This window comes from Petaurus breviceps, unplaced genomic scaffold (assembly GCF_028583685.1).
Source record: "Petaurus breviceps papuanus isolate PSGF00001 unplaced genomic scaffold, PetGlider_PUasm1.0 156, whole genome shotgun sequence".
Taxonomy (NCBI): Eukaryota; Metazoa; Chordata; class Mammalia; order Diprotodontia; family Petauridae; genus Petaurus; species Petaurus breviceps.
Window position 1 is genome coordinate 12,138,890 of NW_027185720.1, and position 21,539 is coordinate 12,160,428.

General features: G+C 44.2%; 1 protein-coding gene and 1 long non-coding RNA gene across 2 annotated transcripts in view; one reads left to right on the forward strand and one right to left on the reverse strand.

Annotated features, from left to right (window-relative positions):
• The first annotated feature begins 311 nt into the window (after positions 1 to 311).
• LOC138156634 (uncharacterized) lies at positions 312 to 18,111 on the forward strand. Its single transcript, XR_011167196.1, has 2 exons — positions 312 to 438; positions 17,488 to 18,111. It is a non-coding gene; the product is annotated as an uncharacterized lncRNA (long non-coding RNA).
• Positions 18,112 to 19,086: 975 nt separating this feature from the next.
• Positions 19,087 to 21,539, reverse strand: part of FOXRED2 (FAD dependent oxidoreductase domain containing 2) — an 18,741-nt gene continuing 16,288 nt past the window's right edge. Inside the window, exon 8 of the mRNA XM_069082065.1 lies at positions 19,087 to 21,314. Within this exon, the coding sequence (XP_068938166.1) occupies positions 21,079 to 21,314 (236 nt within the window). The 3' untranslated portion in view covers positions 19,087 to 21,078. The remainder of the gene's footprint in view (positions 21,315 to 21,539) is intronic.

Sequence of the window (21,539 nt, forward strand, 5' to 3'; positions counted from 1 at the left end):
ATCGCGTCACTTCCTGAAGCTGCCTCCCCCGCTTGCCCCAGAGAGGGGAGGGAAAAGGAGGATGGCGCGAGCGGAGGGGGCGGGGCTTGGCGCCGCAAGCGCGCAACTCATGAAGTGTCTCCCGTTAGGGCCGGAAATGGGTGGGGCTAGTGAGTGAGGAGGAGTTAACGCCCCGCGGGCATGACGAGCAGCCGGCCCCTCCCTGGCGCTCCTGGGTCGTTCTGGTTGGCTTCGGGCTCCCCATCTGCCACATGACGTCACTATGCTAGCCAAGTTTCTATGGCTCACTGTGATCTGACCAATAGGAGCTCAGAACGCTCTCCCACAGGCTGGGCACAAAGAGTGGGTGTGAACATTTGGGGTGGAAATGAGGAGAATCCCCAGTAACCAGAGCCCCTGGAAAGCAGTCTGGAATGAATTCACAGACTGGAGCATCCTGTAAGTCGAGGTGGTAAAGATGTTTGTAATGCCTTACAGCGGGCAAGAGTTCTTAGGGAGCCTGCAAATATAAAGGGGTCCAATTAAATTCTATGCTTATATATATATATATTATATTATTATAGTATAGCATTTATATATATTCTATAGGATATTCTATGGTATAAGGAGTTAAGGAGTGGTCAGTTCTTAAAGGAACGTGCCCTTTTAATACCTACTTTGCAGGTGTATTGCCCAGAATTCACTGGGAAATAGCCCAAGGTGGGGCTGCGGGGAGATGTGGTTTTAGGCTTTGTAGCACCCCAAGCCTCCCCAGGGTTTGCTTCCAACACGGGTTCTTGGATCTGCTTTGTTAAAGGAAAGCAACTCAAAATGGGTTAACAAGCTTACTTTAATCAGTCAAATATGTATCGTTTACCTCATTACCTCTTTCAGGGGAAAAAGATCAGCACCCCGAACTTCAGAATATACAGACAGAATTATCAAGACAGAGACACAGATCAAGTAGACAGATTTCCAAACTGTCCGACTATTACATTCATACCAGATCAACATCTTCATTGAAAGCATTTGACAACATGACTGAAAACCTCATGCTAAAAAGCATGGGAGTGGGGCGGCTAGGTGGCACAGTGAATAGAGTACCGGCCCTGGAGTCAGGAGGACCTGAGTTCAAATCCAGCCTCAGACACTTAACACTTACTAACCGTGTGACCTTGGGCAAGTCGATTAACCCCAGTTGCCCTCCAAAAAGCAAAAATAAGTAAGTAAGTGAATAAATAATGAAAAGCATGGGAGCAAGCACATAGGCTTGTTTCACTCCACTGGTGACTGGGAAGGCATGAGAGCATTTTCCATTATCTAGAACCTGGGCAAGCATGCCGTCATGGAATTGACATACGATGCTGATGAACTTCTCCAGGCAACCAGATTCTGACATGATTTTCCATAAACTCTCATGAGAGACAGTATGAAAGGCCTTGGTCAGATCTATAAATGTTGTGTACAACAGTTCTGTTCTTGGCATTTCTCCTGGAGTTGTTGGGCAGCCAACACCGTATCAGCTGATCCTCAGCCCTTTCTGAAGTTACACTGGCCCTCAGGGAGATGACCATCTTCCAGGTGAAGGATCAGCCTATTAAGGAGGGTTCTGGCAAGAGTCTTGCCAGCAGTGACTAAGGGAGAGACCCCTGTGATTGTCACAGGACGATCCATTTCCTTTACCTTTATAGAGATGGGCAGTGGAGGCATCCTTGAACTCCTGGGGGATAACCTCTTCTTGGCACATAACCTGGAAGAATTCAGGGAGCTTTTGTATGAGCAAGGGACCCCCTACCTTGTAAAGCAGGTAGGGTTTTAGTTGGGACTTGAAGGAAGCCAGAGAGGTCAGTAGTTGGAATGGAGGAGGAAAGAGAGTTTCAGGCATGGGGGACCACCAGAGAAAATTCCAGGAACTGAGAGACCAAGCATCAATTGTCACATAGGGCACTCTCATCTCCCCTCTCTGAGCCTTTGCCCAGGCTGGTGCTCCTACCTAGAACACTCTCTGCCTCCTAGAATCTCTGGCCTCCTTCCGGACTCAGCTCCAATTCCACCTCTTCAGGAGGCCTTTCTTGATCTCCTCAGATGGCTAGTGCAGGTTTTTCAACCTGGGGTCTGTGACCTTGGTTTTTAAGAAGATATATTGGCAAATATTTTAATATAATTAGTTTATGTTAACATTCTAGGTAGTTTATCCATTTAAGACTATTATTCTGAAAAGGAGAGGTTCTATAGGATTTATCAGACTGTCAAAGGGGAATATCACAAGCTTTTATTTTTTTTTTAATTTTTTTGCCCTTTTTTTTTGGAGGGCAATTGGGGATAAGTGACTTGCCCAAGGTCACAAGGCTAGTTTTTGTTTTAAGTGTCTGAGGCCAAATTTGAACTCAGGTCCTCCTGACTCCAGGGCTGGTGCTCTATTCACTGTGCCACCTAGCCGCACCATCGCAAGCTTTTATTAAAAGTCTGCTCTGTGCTGGGATTTTGTCTGATCCTCACAACTCTGTGAGTAGGGGTTATCATTATCTACATTTTACAGTTGAGGAGACTGAGGCAGACAGCAGTTAAATATCTTGTCTAGGGTCATACATCTGTTAAGTGTCTGAAGCCAGATTTGAACCTATCTAGCTGTGTCACACACACACACTAACCTCAGTGCTAGTTACTAGATATATGCTGTTTATGTTATTTGATAGATATTTGTGTGTTTTATATATACATGTATGTGTCTCCCCTGTTACAGCGTTAGCTCTGTGGTGGCAGAGACATTTTTGTCTTTGTAGCCCCAGGTTCCGCCCCTAGTGTTTAATAAATGCCTGATGTATAGGATTAATTGAGCCTTAGCTTGACATCTCCACTGTCATAAGTGAATTTAGAATAATTGAAGGAAATAAATTCTGAACTATGCAATTTATTTTTGAGGCATATAGTTGCAGAACAAATTGGGTGCAAGGCCCCTCAGTAGGCACAAAGACCTTGAATACAGACCTTGTACAGATTTTTATATATTCAAAGAAAACAATAAACAGGATACAGAACAGGACATCGGATTAGGCAAACTGGTCTCTTATTGGAGGAAAGATTGGGGATTTTCTGAGTTAGGAGGGGGAGACAACAAGTGAGTGGAATTCCCAGAAATCAAATGATTTACAGGAAAACAACCAAATGGAGATTGTTCACAAAACAGAGTCAGTGTTGACAAGACGGAGTCGGCTTTCTCATACCACCTCTGTGCTCTTCATGTGTAAAGTGGAGATAAAGATACTAGTAGTACTTACCTCACAGGCTGGTAGTGAGGGTCAGGTGAGATAAGGAGAGAAGAGGGTGGTATTTTCTGACTCTTAAAACAAGTATCTTTTCCAATATTTGCAGGGTTATTATTGGCACACTACATCCCATAGGATTACAGCTTTAGGGTTAGAGGAGACAACAGGCTTACAGCTGGTAGGGACATAAGAGGTCATCTAGTGCCAATTTTAATTGTGCCAGTCAGACAATAAAGTCCATATTGGGAAAGGTCCCACTGCTGTTTAAGCAGCAGCAGAGCTGGCATTTAAACACAGGTTCTCTGACTACCCAAACCCAGTGTGTTTTCAAATATTTGGAGGGCTGTCACATGTGAGAAGGATTAGGGGTTCTGCTTGATGCTTCACAGATAGACAATAAGCTCCTTGAGAGCAGGGACTGTCTAATCTTTGTTTTTTTATTCCATACTCTTTAATTGATTGACTTCAGAGGGTAGGCCTGGGAGGAAGGGGACCGGGGAGGTACAATAGGGTGAGAGAGGCTAGTTATGCAATTCTAGTCCCAAAGTCCATTGGCATGGGACTTTCTTTGGCATGGAGATCAGCTCTGACCCATCCTTACTCAAGCATGGAATTGATCTCCACCAATGAGAGGCGAGTCCCATACCAATGGGCTTTGGGTCTAGGGTTACATTCAGATGGAAAGAAAAGCTTCCTAACGTATAGAGTTGTCCAGAAGAGTGTGCTGCCTTGGAAAATAATGAGTTCTCCCATCAGTGAGAGAATTTGAAGCAAAAACGGGATGATCACTTACTTTGATGTTGTAAGGGGAATTTCCTGTTCAAGGTTGGATTAAATCACCCATTGATTCCATAACACGCTAAATCAATGTTATCGTTTGTGATCTTAGGCAAGGTTCATCGCCCCTTTCTGAATCTCTGCTTCCTCATCAGCTAAAGGAAGGTTTTGGACTGAGAAGCAGCATGCTTGGTAGAGTAGGAGGAAGGCTGGTCCTTCTTCTCAATGACATCAGGAGGCTAATGTCTTGACTTGCGAGTAAGTGAGAAAGAACGCATAGATTTGGTGTAGGACGCTTGGGCTTGAATCTCATTCTACCACCCACTATCTCTGGGCTGCTGCACACCTCTGATTGAGTGAAAGTTGTAAAATATAAAGAAGGGGCAATACTCGATTTTGGTCCTTCTGATTTTGGCCATCTCACGTTATTCTTTGTTCTCAGAGAGGGCCATTGTCTGCCGCCCTCTGTTACTCTCAACTGTCTGCCCCTCCCCAAACCAATTGCCCAACTCCTTTGATATGCCAGCAGCAGGGCTGCAGCTGCCTCCAAATCTTCAGGCTCAGGACGGGGTGAGGGGAATGCTTGGAAAGAATCCCATTCATCAGGCAGCCAGTGTTCTGTGCCAAGCACTCAGCACAATGAGCTTCCTTGTCACAGGCAGGATGAAGATGGGGGTGGGTAGTGGGGAGTGTTATACTTCTATCCCCTCTGCAGTCCTGGTTTCCCCAACTGACCTCACATTTCAGCCTTTGATGCCTCCTTGTGCCAAAGTCAACCCATGCTCTAAAGTGGTCACCAAGGGGCAAGGAACTCCAGGGGCACCACAGGACAAGCCAGCTTCTGATGAACACATCCCACAGTGCAGCTGTGGCCGCCAAAGAGCTGACGTTGGCTGATCGAGTTCTCAAGTCCCACCTGCTTTCATTTCTGCTTCTTTGTTTTAATCAAAGTTCTCTTCAAGAAGCGCATATTAGTCTTATTCAGCATTTGTGCAGAATTGTGCAGAGCCAAATTACATTTCATCCTTCGAATGTCAAAGTTGTGCCAGGATTGCTATCCCCTTTTCACAGCTAGGGAGTGGGGAGATTGGGATGCATGTGAAGGCAGGGGCACTAGGGAGCTCTGATCTTGAGCCTTGTGGCCCAATATTTACCTGCTGATGTTTAGTATCCGTATTTAGTACTAGTGCGAGAGTTTAGGAAAAGACCTGCCTGCCTTTGAGATTGATTCTGCTTGTTCCTACCCTTTTTACTGCGGTGGAACAAATCAGCCCAGCCTCATACCTATAGCCATCCCTGTGGGAGACGACTCATAAGATCTAATTGGACAATCTGTTCCCAGCATGTTGGAGTGGCAAGGGGGCTGTATGCAAGAATTTTATTACAAGAAGGCACCAGGATTGGTTAAGAGGGACATGCATATGTCACTTGAAAAAAACCTCATGTGCAAGATACTTACTTAAACTCGGTTTATCTGCAAAGTGATGAAATTGGACTAGAATCAGAAGTTCCCAAACTTATTTGGCCTACACCTCCTCCTTTTTTTTTTGGAGGGGGGAGACAAAGCAATCAGGGTTAAGTGACTTCCCAAGGTCACACAGCTAGTAAATGTCAAGTGTCTGAGGCCACATTTGAACTCAGGAGGGCCCATGCTCTATTCATTGAGCCACCTAGCTGCCCCTCTACCAACCCTTTTTCAAAGCCCCTGCCCTGGGGTTAGGTTAACCCTTATTTTTATTCTATGCTCCCCAACTGTACCCAAGGCTGCTACTGCCTCCCTGGATCATTTCAGCACCTCCTGCTAGGTGATATCACCCACTTTGGGAACCTATGGACTAGGTGATCTGTGATCTGTAAGGTTTCTTACAGCTCTAAATCCCGTTTATAACCAAACAATTAAGTTCCTACTCTGTGCAAAGCATTGTGCTAGCTGCTGGGCCACGGTCCTTTAAGTGGGCACTCAGACTCACTGGTTAGGCCCCCAGAAACCAACTACCACTACCACCACCACTACCCCAAGCTTAAGGGGCTGAGGTTTCTAACATGATTGTTAATGAGCCCCCATCAATGCACTCTCCACTGTTTATCAGTCATACTGAGTTGGTTTTTATGAAAGATATTTGCTAAACTGGTATAGCTTTGTAAGCGATATGGCTTGCTATTTATTGAGTATAGCAAGGTATAGGAAGGATTGTTGTTATGAAAACATCTCCCAACCTAGGGCAGACTCTCTCAGTGCACAGTTAAGGTCTATGGGCACAAGAGGTTCAAACTTAGCACGTGTGACCAAATGACAGATTCATAGCTCTTAATTATTGGAAGTTCTCTTCTCCCTTCTTGGGGTCCTCATGAATTTCCCCTTATGTATTCCTCTGTGACTGGCTTCCCTATACCTTTTAGCTCTTGCCATAGATGCTAACATCAGACATTGATGTTTGAAAGACACTGCTACTAATAGGAACTCCAGATCTTAGTACTTTTGGAAGTTTACAAGGCCCATGAGTGAGGAGGGGGAGAAAAACTTGATTCTTACTTTCCTCCCAAAACATTTCCCTGTTATTAGTCCTTCACCTTGCTTTGGCCCATAACTAAACTGATCTTCAGCTGAAATGCATTATTCTAAACTGACTTTCTGGGTTAAATGTGGGCTCAGAGGTGCATTTGATTTAGCTAATTACAAGGGTGTGTGTGTGTGTGTGTGTGTGTGTCACACACAGAGACAGAGAGAAAGATCATCTATTTATCTAATGGTCAAAGCATTATGCTTCTTCCAAATTGATGAAATATTTGTTCATAACTTTGGTTGATGATTAAGTGAATACATCTGGGGTTTTTTTTTTGGGGTGTTTACATTAATTGAAGTAAGGGTAAAAACCCCAATCCTTAGACAAAGATGAAATTTGTTTGCCTATGCCTGCAAAAAGTTTACTCCTTATTTGTAGAAATGAGACATAAGCAGAGCTATCATAAGCTAGGTAATAAGTGTGAAGGAGATGTACAAAGTACATGAGAAATATAATAAAGATGAGATCGTTAGAGTTGAGGGTGAGCAGAGAAGGGAATGGGGAAGGCTTCATGGAAGAGGTGGGATCTAAGCTGAGCCCTTAAGAGACATAAGTTTTCAAAAAGATGCCAAAAAAGTGTCCTTTAAGCTTGAGTGAAATAGGTTTGGACTTAGGAAAGTTGGGTATGAGAAAAATAGGATCAATTGCCATTTTCCCCCCTCTAAGAATGTCTTAGTTAAAGGAATAATAGTACAGGGGTGCTGATGGGGGCGGGGGAGACACTGATTTGGAATCAGAGGTCCTAGATTCAAATCCTGACTCTGCCACTTACTGCTTATGTGACTTTGGGGACATCACCTAACCTCTGTGAACATGGTTTCATTTGTCAATGTGGAAAATGAAGGAATTGGACCTTACATGACTTCCAAGGTCCTTTCCGGCTCTAAATCTTGAAAGTGAGGCTGGTGACTTTGCACTTAAATCCACTTCACTTGCATGCCATGGCATCACCTTGATGTCATGGCCCTCTTTGAGAAGGAAGGACCAACAGCAGCAAACAACAAGTCTCTGAGCCTATACGTGTGTGTATTTGTGGTCTCTGTGTGTATTCCAAAAGCATCATGATAGCCTCAAAAAATGCAACAATAAAAGAAGTCTCTGGTCAGGTAGAAATGGGGGATATATCAGTTGGCCATGTTAGAATACTCTGATCTAGTGTTTTTATCCAGCATGCTGGCTCAAAAATGTCCTGCAGTAGAATTTTTGGCAAGAAATCATCTCAAGTTGGTTTGATCTAGTCTGTTAAAATGAGAAGGTCCCTCTGCTCTCTTCTCGGCTCTACTGTGATTCCTAATACTCTTATTCATTCATTTGTAAATGGGAAGGGATTACATTTTTCTGTTGCTACCCTTTAGGATTCCCAGAGGCAGCCAGACAGATGTGGAAATGAAAGATGGGGCACAGCCACGTTTTATTCTGGGAATGTGAATTTCTTTAATCCCATGGCTCTCTAGACCCTTTCTACCATTAGCACTATTGTCTTCAAGACATACAGGAAAGGTTGTGGATTTGAAGTTTTGAATATTCCATGTTTACCTTAATTCAACTGCCACTTGCTTTGGTAGGATGTAGTATAAATTAGTTTATTGAATTTGGAGTTAAGGACCAGGGTTCAAATCCTGCATCTGTACCTTGCTTAGCCCATAGTGGGCACTTAATAAAGATGTGTTGAATGAATAAATGAATGCTACTCACCATCTGTATGAGCTTGCTAATGACTTGGCAGGGCAATTGGGGTTAAGTGACTTGTCCAAGGTCACACAGCTAGTAAGTGTTAAGTATCTGACGCCGGATTTGAACTTGGGTCCTCCTGATTCCAGGGCCAGTGCTCTACTCACTATGCCACCTAGCTGTCTCTTGCTAATCACTTTGATATCAGTTTCCTCATCTTTAAGATTAGGAATTTGGACAAAAGGAGAAGCAGCAGGGCAGTAGTGACTAGAGAATTAGAATCTTAGCTTAGATATTAGAATCAGGAAGACTTGAGTTCTGCTTCTGCTACATACTGACTGTGTACCTCTCAGCAAGCCACACAAGTCACAGATGAGTGACTGGACAAATTCACCTCTCTGTTCTCAGGCAACTCTCTAAGGCTAGAGGCTGCAGGGTAGGTGGTGACCTCCTTTGATAGAGGAAGTTTCCTCTCCCAGGAGTTACCTAGATGAAGTCATAAGTCGTATCCCTAAAGCCTTAAACAACAAGGTCCAGTCCAGTTGGGAATCCTTGGAACTTGTGCTCCTGGTTTGGGGATCTAGTCCTACATCAATGACTTCAACAGCTGTTACTGACTGGAAATAGACTCTACAATAGGGACATCTTTCTTCTGCAGAGAGATTGACAAGGACTAAAGGGAGGAAGAGGGAGACACAGTGTGGTCAATTGTCTGTAGGGTTGGAAAACTGTTAGCTTCCATGCTTCCATCTCTCTCTCTCTCTCTCTCTCTCTCTCTCTCTCTCTCTCTCTCTCTCCCTCTTTCTTCCTCTCCCTCTCTCTCTCTTCCTTTCTTTAATTTTTAAAGTTTCCTTTTTCAGAGGGATCTTTAGAACCTACTCTCCATGAACAAGGAGAGTTTTCTGTAATGCTTTACTCTTAAATGACTTATGGACAGAATAAGGAGTTTATTTTGCCATTATTAAAATTTCTTATCAATGGGTGTAGTAGCCATTCTGCTTCAGTTGCAATCCACATGTGAGCAAAAATCCCAAGATAACAAGCAGTATTTGCCAAAATTGGTCCGACGCCCTGCCCCCGCGTGCCCATGGCAGTCCCGTGGCTGGTTTACTATATTCAGACTCTGTTGGGTTAGTTCATCACAGAACCCCAGGGCCAAGTAAAGAACAAGTGAGATGCCATTCCCTATAAACTATGAAATTGCTGCATTGTCATTGTCTGAGCTATGGGGTTCTGGAGATATAGGTTCTAGAACCAGTTTTTCTGTTGAGTAAGGTATTACTTTTGCCAAGTCATTTCACTGGTCTTGGTTTCTTAATTTGTAAAGTGATTGGATTAACATTTTGCTTTACCTACCTGATAAGCGCGTTAGGAAGACTACATTTATTTCATTTCATTCCACAAATATATATTGCTCATAGTAGGAACTTTAACATTTATTGAGCAGAATGGAGTCTGTACTAGGTGCAAGGCTCAGTTAAAGGTATCGTGTGTGTGTGTGTGTGTGTGTGTGTGTGTGTGTGTAATGAGTTTAGGGGGTGGAGGAAGGGGAATACATTACAAATTAGAATAAGGCAGCAACTCCATTATTGATGAAGCTTATCATTTACTGGAATATGTAAGACACATATGAATCACTATCACACAAAGTAGAATGTGAACATATAATAAGAAAGGTATAAAGTCCAAAGACAGTTTGGAGACGGAAAATCTTGATCAGGCACAGCTCCATGGAGGAAGTGGCATTTGACTTGAGCCTCAGTGAATGGGTAGGAATTGTATGGGCACAGCTGGGGAGTTGGAGAGGGCCGTTCAGGCAGAAATAACAGTAATCAAAGACGTGGAAGTGGGAAACCATGGGGCATATTGTTCTTTAAACAGCAAGTTTGACTGGATCAGAGTCTGTGAAGGGGAGTAGGCAAGAGGTAAGGTGACAAGTATTGCTTAAAGTCAAAGAGTAGAAAGTGATGAATGCCAAGGGAAGGAAAGGCAATGTTTGTTTAAGAACTCTGTTCATATAAGGCATCAATCACTATGCTAGCCCATCTAATCCTCATCATAACTATATATGTGAGATATTGCCTGGAAGAAAGAATTGTTATGCTTGGATTTGCCTCCAAAGTCTCCCATCTTGTAAAATGACTTACATTGAAAATGTGAGGGAAAACTTTTTTTTGTGGAGGAAACTTTTGCATCAAGAATAATCCGACTCCACTGTATCTAAGTATACACTCAGGACAAGTTCTGAGAACTGTAGGCTCCCCACCCCCAGAAAAAAAATGACTGTTGCAAGCCACATGATTTTGAAATAAAGAAAATGTCAAGATTCATTCATGGAGTAAGTGATTATCAAACTGAGACACAGGGACAGTGTGGAATCGGTTTGGTAACCGTATGAATCCATTCTCCGGTCCTTTTTCTCCCCATTGTTCTTGTAACTATTTTGTAGTAGAGATAGAGAGTATCACTTTTTGTCTTAAATAAAAGGATGTGTGTGTGTGTGTATGTATGTGTGTGTTACAATACATACATAAGGGTGGGGTGCTCCAGTTCTTTCCCTTCTCCCTGAACCTGCCCAGCCCCTGTGGTTTGCATGGAACATATGGGGTGTTAAAGGGAGGGGGAGAAGTTGAAAGCAAATTTCTTCACCATAACTTTACTCAACTTTGTAGTTTACCTAAGTACATTCCTGGAGAATGGTTTGCTTGGACTAGGGATATGGTAAGAATTAAAAAGAATTTTGTGACAATTGTTCAGATGGCTTAGGAAGTCTGAAGGAAGCATAGCAGAGGAGGCAATTGGGTATTGGTGACGGTCTCAGCAAACAGTTAGATAACCCCTGAAGCTATGACCCATCCCCCAAGAGAAAAGAAGCTGCACCCCAGATAAAAGCCAGCAGATGGAAGGAAGGAGCTGAAGCAGCATCAGTAGAGAAACTTGGCTGAGAGTGACAGTGCAGTTCATCAAACAGAGCAGCAGAGGTCACCAGCTCCTCAGTGCTGTGAAGTTCCCCCTATGACTTCACTAGAGGACACCAGCAGCTCTGCAGCAAAGCTGTGGGTTGCCTTAGCCATATAGATTCTCTCGTCATGCATGTTTCCCATATGTTTGCACCTTCATAGGTGAACCCTGTATATAATTCCCCCTCAACCCCCTACCCCCGTGATGGGGGAAAGAAAAGTCTTTTGTGTATTTATTTTTATATATTCATTTATTTTAATACATTGTTTAATTAAATGTCTTTTGTTTTGCACTAATGTGTTGTTAGGTTGGTTGGTAAAAAAGAGACATATTGGTGGGGGCTCACAAGCTAAGGGCTTGAGTAGATGTTGATCCACACCCACAATATGTTTTGAACTTGGAGTAGTGGATGAAGAGCCTCTGTTTTATTAATTTTGTGTATAGTTCAGTCATTAGGCATTTACCTTTACTAGGTCTAATTTTATGTGCAAGGACTTTGGTTGGGGATGAAAAAAGGAATAAAATGATTGCTGCCCTCTATAAGTTCACACTGTAACGCAAGAAATATGAATGCACACAGGTATCATTGCCTCTTTGGAAATTTCAAAGAAACAAATTTAGGCTTCATGTCAAGAAAAAGTGATGACACTGATTGGTGCCTGCAAGTGGAATGGGCTGTCTCTGGAGGAGGTGGGATCTGGACAAATACTCTTTGGTTATGTTATGGTGGACATGCGGATGACTGCCAGGGTCCAATCCAGTTCTCAAATTCTGTGATCCTATGAAGTAGCCATGATACCATATGAGGCAGTAAGTGCTACCGTCTGCATTGAATAATGTACTACAGGTATTCTGAGCAGAGAGAAATCACTTCCAAGTGGTGGGAGGCAGGGAAGGGTTCCACGTGGCATCTGATTCTTGTCTTGAAGGGTGGATAGGATTTTAAGGGGTGAAAATGGCAGAGTTAGGAATGCATGATCATTCAATTATTATATTAGACAATAAATGCAAAAGTCAGTGTAGCAAGAAATAGAATCCAGGAAAGTATTTTATTATTTCCATTATGTCTACATGTAAGTCTCTCACACAAAGGCTTCTAACACCTCTCTTACCTCCCACAAATTACCCAATTATTGAAATGGAAAGCCTCTTATTCCTAGGAGTTGGGCAAAGTGTCTCCTTTGTGTTTAGAAAACACTACTTAAAAATATATGTTTTGGTTGGTGTTCACTCAAAATGAATGGCTGCATTTTGCTCACTCTACTGAGTAACCAGCGTTGCTTGAATAAGGACATTTCCTAAGCACGACATGAATTGTACTAAGACTTGGGTGAAATGCAGTGTTTGAAAAGCTTATTTGGGTGTTACTAAAAGCTCTGAGAAGGCTGCCTCAGAATGGGGAATGATGGGTGGGAGATGCAGGGGGCCAGCTCTGGGTTTAATAGGGAGAAGGGCTTCCTGGATGCTTCAGGGATATCCAGGGGGTAGTGTGGACTGTTTGGGGAGGTAGTGGGCTTCCCTGCAGTCTTTGAGCAGGGTGGGATGACCACTTTCAGGTTTGTTGTGGAAGAGATTTATAATCAGGCATAGCTCTGGACTGGATGACCTCCGAAATTTCTTCCAACTAGGAGATTCCATTTCTTTCTAGGCCTCCTGAGTTTGTCTACCATGCTGCCTTAGAAACCATGCAAGCTTAAGAGCTGGAAAAGACTGTGTAGTCTATGCTCCCCCCCCACAACAGTTATTCAGCCTTGGCTTGAAGACCTCCATGGCAGGTGTGGTGGGATGGGGGAACCCATTGTTTCCCAAAGCAGCCAATCCCATTTCTTTGGAGTTTGGAAATATTTCTTATATTGAGTTAAAAATCTACTTTTCAGAGATTTCTATCTATTTCTGGTATATGAGCAGAACCCTGGACTTGGAGTTAGGAAAAATTGAGTTGCAATCCTGCCTCAGACACTCAGGACCCTGAATAGATTACTGAACAAATCCTCTGAGGCCTAGTTTCTTCACCTGTAACATAGGGAAAAGAAGAACTTCGACCTTCTAGCACTACTATGAGATTCAAACAAGATCATGTATGTACAGTGCTCTGTAAAAATGGGAGCTCCTAATTATTATAGCTCCTAATTCTGTCCTCTGGGGATAATCAGAACAGATCTAATCCAGGGGCTCTCAACCTTTCTTATGGCCTGGACGACTTGGGCAGTCGGTTGAGTGACACCTATTGATCCCTTCTCAGAATCATGTTTCTAAATACTAAAATAAGATAAGAAAGGAAACCAATTATTGTGAAATACAGTTGTCCACATACTTAAAAAAACAAAGAAGTTTACAGACCCCAGGCGAAGAACTCCCTATCTAATCCCACTCTATATGAATGCTTTACAGATACTGCTCCCCCACTCCAATCTTCTCTTCCTGGATAAACATCTCTAGCTCTTTAAATAGATTCTTGTAAGAAACTTTCTGCCATTCTCATAGACTGAGACCCAATTCTGGAGGGAATTAGATGAAAGTTTAATGAATCAATATGTTATCCTATAGGCAAGAGGGTAATGATGGTTGTGACGTGTCATAATCAGAACTTTGCTCTACCAAAACACCTGGGGCAGGTGATCTGTAGGTTGGATGGTCATGGTGGGAATTTTTGAGGTGGGCAGATGGGCTGGGAGGCTTCAGCCTGGAGACGTAGGAGGATATGGGCCTGGGCTGTGACTGGTAGCCGTTGACATGGATTTCTACTGGGGCCCTCTCTTAGGCTGTTAAAATAATATCAAAATATTTTGATGACTATGATGTTAATGAGAGGCAGTATAGTGTAATGGATAGAGAGTTGGCCACAGAGTCAGGAAGATCTGACTTCTGTTGCTTCGTTTGATACATCCTTGCTGGGTGACCCCGGGCTGGTTGTTTCACCTCCTCAGTGCCCCGAAGGCACCCTCAAGCACTTGACTTGCAAGTGGGTGCCCATTTGCCTTGGTAAAGGGAATCACTCACCAAGTTCCCAATACCAATGAATTCAAAGGTCTGATTTTTTTTTAAAGCCTACATTTGGAATAGCACTTTCCTTTTCTCCAAAGAGATGTGCACACAATGTCTCATGTAATGCTTCTAGCAGACTGTGAGGTGGATAGGGTATTATCTCCATTTTACAGGTGAGGGTGGATATCGAATCTTCTTAGGACAGTCCAGCCTCCCTTTCGAGGCCACAGGAATGTTAATAAAACCTAGCTCTGATTAGACCCTCTCCCTGCTTGAAAACCAACATGGAGATGCTGAAGTTCATACAGCTGGTAAATACAATTGTGGAGACCCAGACTTCCTGGCATCAAGGCCAATCTATTTGCCATTTTCCCACATTGTCTCAACTGTGGTATTCACATGAGGAGTCTCAGAATATCAACCCAGTGCTCTTAATGAGAACACACTGACACAGAGATTAGGTCAGTAAGAAGATCAGCTGTTGTTCGGGGGGGGGGGGGGATATGGCTGCTGGTCCCTGTGACTCAGGGATGTGTGGTCCCCTTGATGAGCTATAGTTAACACTATCAAGGTGCATTCCTATTCCCTGACTGGACTAGAGCTGGGATTTTCCCAGGCTCCATTTTGGCTGCTAAAGCTGCCAAATTCTTGACTGTGGAACAGCATCTCCTACAACCCAGCTGATGGAGAACAGCAGACGGGTTTGGGAGCAGTGGGGTACAATGGGAAGAGTCCTGAATTTGGCATCACAAGACCCAAGATGGAATTGCAGCTCTGTTCTTGCTCCCCATGAAACCCTGGGAAAGTAATTTCCCCTCTCTGGGCCTTAGCTTCCTTAACTGTAAAATGATGGGGAGGGATTAAATGGTCTCTGAAGCTCACCCTTCCAACTCTAACCTAGAATCCCATGACACAGCTACTGTAGTGTTGACAGGAAGCTTGTATCATGAGTACTGCTGAGGTCGAAGAGGACTCTGCTGAGGAGGCATCATGATCAAGGGCATACTTGGGTGAAATGCATTCTGAAATGACCAAAGTCATCTTTTCCAAGTAGGCTGATGTACTTAAACATTTGAAATGGGGAACCTTATACTAGCAAATTATTCTAGTAATTGCTTTCTTAAGGAGCTCTATCATCAAGTGAGGGTTTCAAAACACAATAGCTCGCTAAGCTTTGTTGTCATGCTTTTGGGGTACTAGATTCTGATCATTTTTGAGGGGGGCAATGGATCGAGTACTGGGTTTGGAATCAGGAAGACTCACCTTTCTGAGTTCAAATCTGATCTCAGACACTGACTAGTTATATGACCCTGGACAAGTCACTTTACCCTGTTTGCCTCAATTTCCTCATCTGCAAAATGAGCTGGAGAAGAAAATGGCAAACCACTCCAGTATCTTTGCCCAGAAAATCCCAAATGGGGTCACAAAGAGTCAGACATAACTGAAATGATCCCAAAATAAAAATTCTGATCATGTTACTCCCCTTTTCAAAAACTATTAATATCTCCCAATTGTCTGAATAAAAATTAAAATTCTTTAGTCTGGAACCCTTGGCTCTTCGCAATTGGATTCCATTTGACCTCTCTAGACCTATTTAATAGTTAACATAACAAACATAACATAACATAACATAACTAACATATTTCAAACTATTTTCCCTCATACTCTATACTACTTACTGTACCTCAGAGCTTCCAATGCCATCCGTCCTCTGGGTCTGGCTGGTGTCATGCCTTCTAGTGGGAATGCCATCCCACCCCAGAGTTTTGCTTGGAGCCAGTTCCACTCACTCATGAGAACTGATTATTACAATTTCAGTGTGAGCATTATATCTTGGAAACTGGCAAAGGCTGGGAAGCAGAACTTGCGTGTTTTGTTGATCATTTAGACTTGAGAGGGATGGAGAAAAAGGTTATAATGCAGATTCAATTAAAAGTATAGGTACTTTTCCCCCCATAGATCTGGTGGTTAAACCTTTACCAGCAGCCCTTTTTCCCATCCCTTCTCCCTATCATGAGAAATTCTACACATCTTTTAAGTTTTTTAGTGAACTGTCACTTTCTTTATGAAGTTTTCCCAGATTCCTACAGCTGGTAATGATTTCACCCTCACCTTTGTGCTTGGTCATCTCATAAACTTGCCATATTTAAAATTGCATTATATATGACACGTGCCCCGCAGATACACTTAAAGCATAAGTATTCTATTTTCTTCATGGACACGTCTCACCCCCACTGGACTGCAAACTCCGAGGGCTTCTTTGAGGGCTGGGACCGTATCTTGCCCATCTTTGTTTCTCTCCTGTTACCTAGAACATAATGGGGACTTAATGAAGACACAGTTAAGTTACATTTTGTGCCTCTCACTGTAGAGCCATGATGGGGCCAGCTTCTGGAGCTCTGGCCTGTTTTTCTGAGCTGGCCAGATGAAATCTGAAGTGGGCGTATTTGAGGGCTGTCCTTCCCCTGCAGTGAGAATGTGGGTCTTTTCTGGGTTGATTCACAGAAGTGGCATTGTAGTTGATTTTGAAATGGTGTGGGGTCGGTGTGCTGAGGACCCAGCAGATGGCATCTCCAGTGAATGAGGGGGCACGACACCTTCATATTGGAGCTGGCTCCAGCGAGAGGCACATCAGCGATGTGTACATTGAGACGGGGAAGGAGAGAGACTAGAGCAAACGCTCTCTGCAGTTCTTTCCCTGCCATGCCCATGGACAGCTGGTGCACATTATTTTCGTTTCTGGGTAAATGGATTGGTGCTGTGATTTACTTAGATTAAATACTTGGACTGAAGTGTCTCATATATTTCCCCATCAACTTCACAATGCAGCAGATTTAGTTTCAGTCTGGGATGCCAGATTGAATTAAATGCTTTTTTAAAGCCTGAAATCTGACAAGAATCTTTCCCTCGTCAGCTCTTTTAGCCTATTTTTTAATGAGCATCTGCAGAATAATGGTGTGGTCTGTGGTTTATTTTCTAGAAAGGAATCCAATTTGGCTTTTGGGGATGATGTCATAATTGGTCAGATAATATATTGTGCTTTAAGTGAGGATAATACTGAATGACTGCTCATACTACTGCAAACTCAGGAGGAGCCTGGCGCTGTGGGTCTGCTGGGCCACAGGATGGGCACATGCATCAGTCGATGGAGAGAGCTGGCCCCTCTTCTCTGGGACACCTTTTATCTCATCAGGCATTTTCTTCGACCTCTTCTTGGGAGCACACTCTTTCCTGGGTTGGAGGACCTCAACCACTCTTTCATTTCCATCACTTTGTGCTTACAGAAAGGGAAACCCAGCCCACAGTGGTGTGGAAGGATCTGAGTGAGCTCCTTGTCCCTTTGAAGGCCTGGGGGAGAGTGATGAACTGACCACCTTCTTCTGGATGGACTTTCATTCACCGGAAGCAGAATCCAAATGTGGTGGGTTTTGGACACGTGCCTCTAAGTAGGCACACTCATTTCCCATGAGTTTATCCATAGGAAGAATTTGGAGACAGGTTTTGTTTACAGAATGGTGATGCCAGGGGAACACCATACACAGCAATATTGTACTATACTTTACTGTGAATGACTAGCTATTCTCAGCAATACGATGATCCGAGATAATTCTGAAGGACTCATGATGGAAAATGTTGATCCACCCCCAGAGACAGACTTGAGGAAGTCTGAATGCACATCGAAGTCTGCTTTTTTAAACTTTATTTTTCTTGGTTTTGTTTTGTTTTGGTCCGGGTTTTTCTTTCCAACATGACTTATATGGAAATACGTTTTGCATGACCAAACATCTATAACCAATATCAAATTGCTTGTCTTCTCAATGAGGAAGGAGAGGAAGGAGGGAAAGAATTTGGAATAATGAATGTCAAAAATTGCTTTCACATGTAATTAAAAATGTTTTTAAAAAGGATTGTGGTTCCAGGATACATATGGATGAGTAAGGAAGATGCCAACATGCCAGTTTTCTCCTCATAATCCTGTGGCATGAGTGTGGGCTCAATGTTTCACCACGTGGTGCCCCCATATACACTCTGTTCTAAGCTTGCTACCTCCTCACAGATCTAATTACTTTTCTCCTCAGATGGACAATCATTTTTTATGAGCTCCCTAGAAAAGACACCAGGGTCTACTCAGTATAATTTGATTCTCATCACTGCTTGACTTTTAAAAAAATCCAGTGAAGTAGTGTAGCTTGGTCCAATTGAAAATAGAGAACCTGGGAAGAAGTATCTTAGGCCCCAAACTGAATGATGAAAAAAAATTTTTTTGGCTTTTTGGAGGGCAGTTGGGGTTAAGTGACTTGCCCAAGGCCGCATGGCTTTGTGTGTGTGTGTGTGTGTGTATGTGTGTGTGTGTGTGTGTGTGTGTGTGTGTGTGTGTGTGTGTGTTAAGTGTCTGAGGCCATATCCAAACCCAGGTTCTCCTGACTCCAGGGCCGGTGCTCTATTCACTGTGCCACCTAGCTGTCCCGTGATGAAAATTTTTAACAGAAAAGCAAGAATATAAATGTCAGATCACAGAGAGGGTGCTGTACATAATGGCATATGCTGGCTTCAAGTTAATTACATTTACTTTTGGAAAATTATGGAGAGGGGCGGCCAGGGGCACAGTGAATAGAGTGCCGGTCCTGGAGTCAGGAGGACCTGGGTTCAGATCTGGCCTCAGACACTTAACACTAGCCATGTGACCTTGGGCAAATCACTTAACCCCAATTGCCCTGCCTTTCCCCCTCCAAAAAAAATTTATGGAGAAACATGTAGGGCATGGATGATAAAAGTCAAGACTAGGCAAAGTAAATGTGGTGGTGATGAAGGCAGTTCTATGTGTGAAATTGAAAAATTAGTAATAAAGCAGAATGTAAAAAAAAAGGCAGCAAATCAGTGTAGACAATGGAATCATGGTTTTATTAGAAGTGAATCAGTCTGGTGGGAATGCTGATTGGATGAGCAGATGAAGAAAAGCAGCAGATGTCGTACTTAGACAACAGTACATCAGTGGTGATGACAGCGTCTTGGCTTCTCATCAGCCAAGCTGATTGTAAACTGTCTTGGATGAAAGCATACACTCCCGCTCAATGGGGTAGGAGCTATGGTGCAGTAGAACTGAGGATCATGCTCAGCCTTATGTATTTACAGAGAAACCAGAAGCTGGGTGGTCAGCAAACGCGAATCTTGCTTTAACTTAGAATTCACCCAAGATGGCATCGATTCCGTTCCCTGGCAAGAGGTAGAAACCCCTGCTAGTGAGTGGCCTGAAAAGCATCCAGGCACACCTGCGGTGCCACCCGTGGCTCTAACTTCTGCTGCCAATGTCTCCTTCCTGACTGATGGGAGTTTTGAGGTTTTACTGCGTCCAACCCACTGCAGACTGGCCTCTGCCTATAGGGTGCTAAGGGATCGTGGCTCTGGACAATAGGGCAGGTAGAAGGTGTGGGGGGGAGCCCCAGGACATGGGCCTCTTGGCATCTGGACCTAAGGAAGGAGCTGTCCTGTGCTGGTGTGTAATGAAGAATCAGGAAGAAAACAGCATGCTGTCCGTCTAATCTTGAGGGAGGAGAAAATTACTCTGTTCACATGTTGCCATGGCCAAGAGAACTGTTCTCTCCTCCACCAGCCAACCTCCATACTTGAGCTGGAGGCTTCAGAATTCTTAAATGCTTCCTAATTGTTCATTTGTGATCCAGACAAAATAGGAAAGTTTTTTCTTTATTTATGTAAGGGTTTAAGGGGCTTGTGACAAAAGAGACACCAGAGGATTGTGAGTCAGAAAACCCGGGTGCAAATCCTGGTTCTGGGACCAAATCCCTATGTGAAATTGGTTCCCTATCTGCGAAATGGGCACGCTGATCCCACACTCCCCGCGTCTGCAGACTAAAGCAATGCAGAAATGGACTCCATGGTGCTTGGGGAAGAAGGGGAGGGGGACCCATGCATAGACTTGTTGAGGATATGTGGCAAGAACAAGGGGAGGCAGAACGGAAGATAGAGAGAGAAGAGAAACCTCTCAACTTCAGCAAAAAGAGAAGTCAAGTTTTCCACCTCATCGTCAGAAAACGTTCTGGGCTGACGAAGCAAAGCCGAGCTAGGCCCAGTGCAAAAAAGGAGGGAGCCGGCACTAAGGAGCTAATTACACAGTATTCTGCTAGGGGAGACAACATGATCACAGTCTATCCTCATATGAGTGGGTGGGCTGGGGAGGCTGTGCTCGGTGCCAAGAGGGCAGACAGAGCTGGGAGCAGGGGATGAAAATGAGGAGAAACACTGGAGTGTGGTTCAGGCAGGCTTTACTGGGAAGGCATTTCAGAGTGGGCACAAACTGGACTGGATGCAGGGCCAGGGGTAGAGATGGTATTTTGTGGGGAATCGGCCTCCGTTGCTCCCTGGAGGGGAAGACGAGCTGACCCACCCTGAGCTCTGAGACTTAATGCATAATCTGGTGGGACACAGAGGGGAGAGTGCCCCTGGTGACTGCATGTCACCTGCAACGTGGATCCTCAGAGGAGGCCTCTGGAGAGAAGCCCCCGGCCCCAAAGAAGAAGAGTGAACGGCTGAGTCAACGGTGTCTAGATTAGGTCAAATTGTGGCTTGGTGGTTGTTGGAGGGGAGACAGGCACAAGGTAGGACAATGGCACCAAGCCTGAAGGGGACCCAGGTGCTTGGGCACACTTCCCCCTGGCAGGGATGTGCCAGGTCCTGGATCTGTACAGAGGGGGCATCGTGTCCCCGCTTTCTGCCTTTCCTTGTCCTCTGCATTGCTTTGGTCCTATCACTCACAATGGTCTGAGTGGGTCTTTGGCAGGTGGAAGCCTGTGGAAGGGGCTGGGTTCCCCAGGCTCAGAAGGACCTGGGGAAGGGCCTCAGCCCAAGTCTGTTCGAGGTCAGAGTTCTTCCTTAATGCCAGTGGCATGCTGGGATGGGGGAACTGGAATCCCGGGGTCTCCCGGCTTCTGGTCAGCTAGCTGTTGAGTGATGGCTTCGTAGTCCTCCATGAGACCACTCTCGACCCCATGGCGCCTAAGTCTCTCATTTCCTACAAGCCCTTGCATGTTCATGTACCCATGCTGGCAGAAGGGGGGCAGCTTCTGGCGTGTCAGAGCAAACAGGAAACAGGACTCTGTCCAAAAACAACAGTGAGAAAGGATTCTCATGGGTTCATGTCTCCTGAATGGGTGAAAGCCCACCTTGGCAGCGGGTAACAAGCCCCAGGTAAGGAAAACCAGCTTCCTGGATTGTGTCCATAAGTGGCGCTGTTTTACTGTGCAGGAAGGTGAAATTTAGGGTCACACGACTAATGGCCTGATTAGCCCAGCAGGAGAATAAAAGTCTAACCACAGCATCT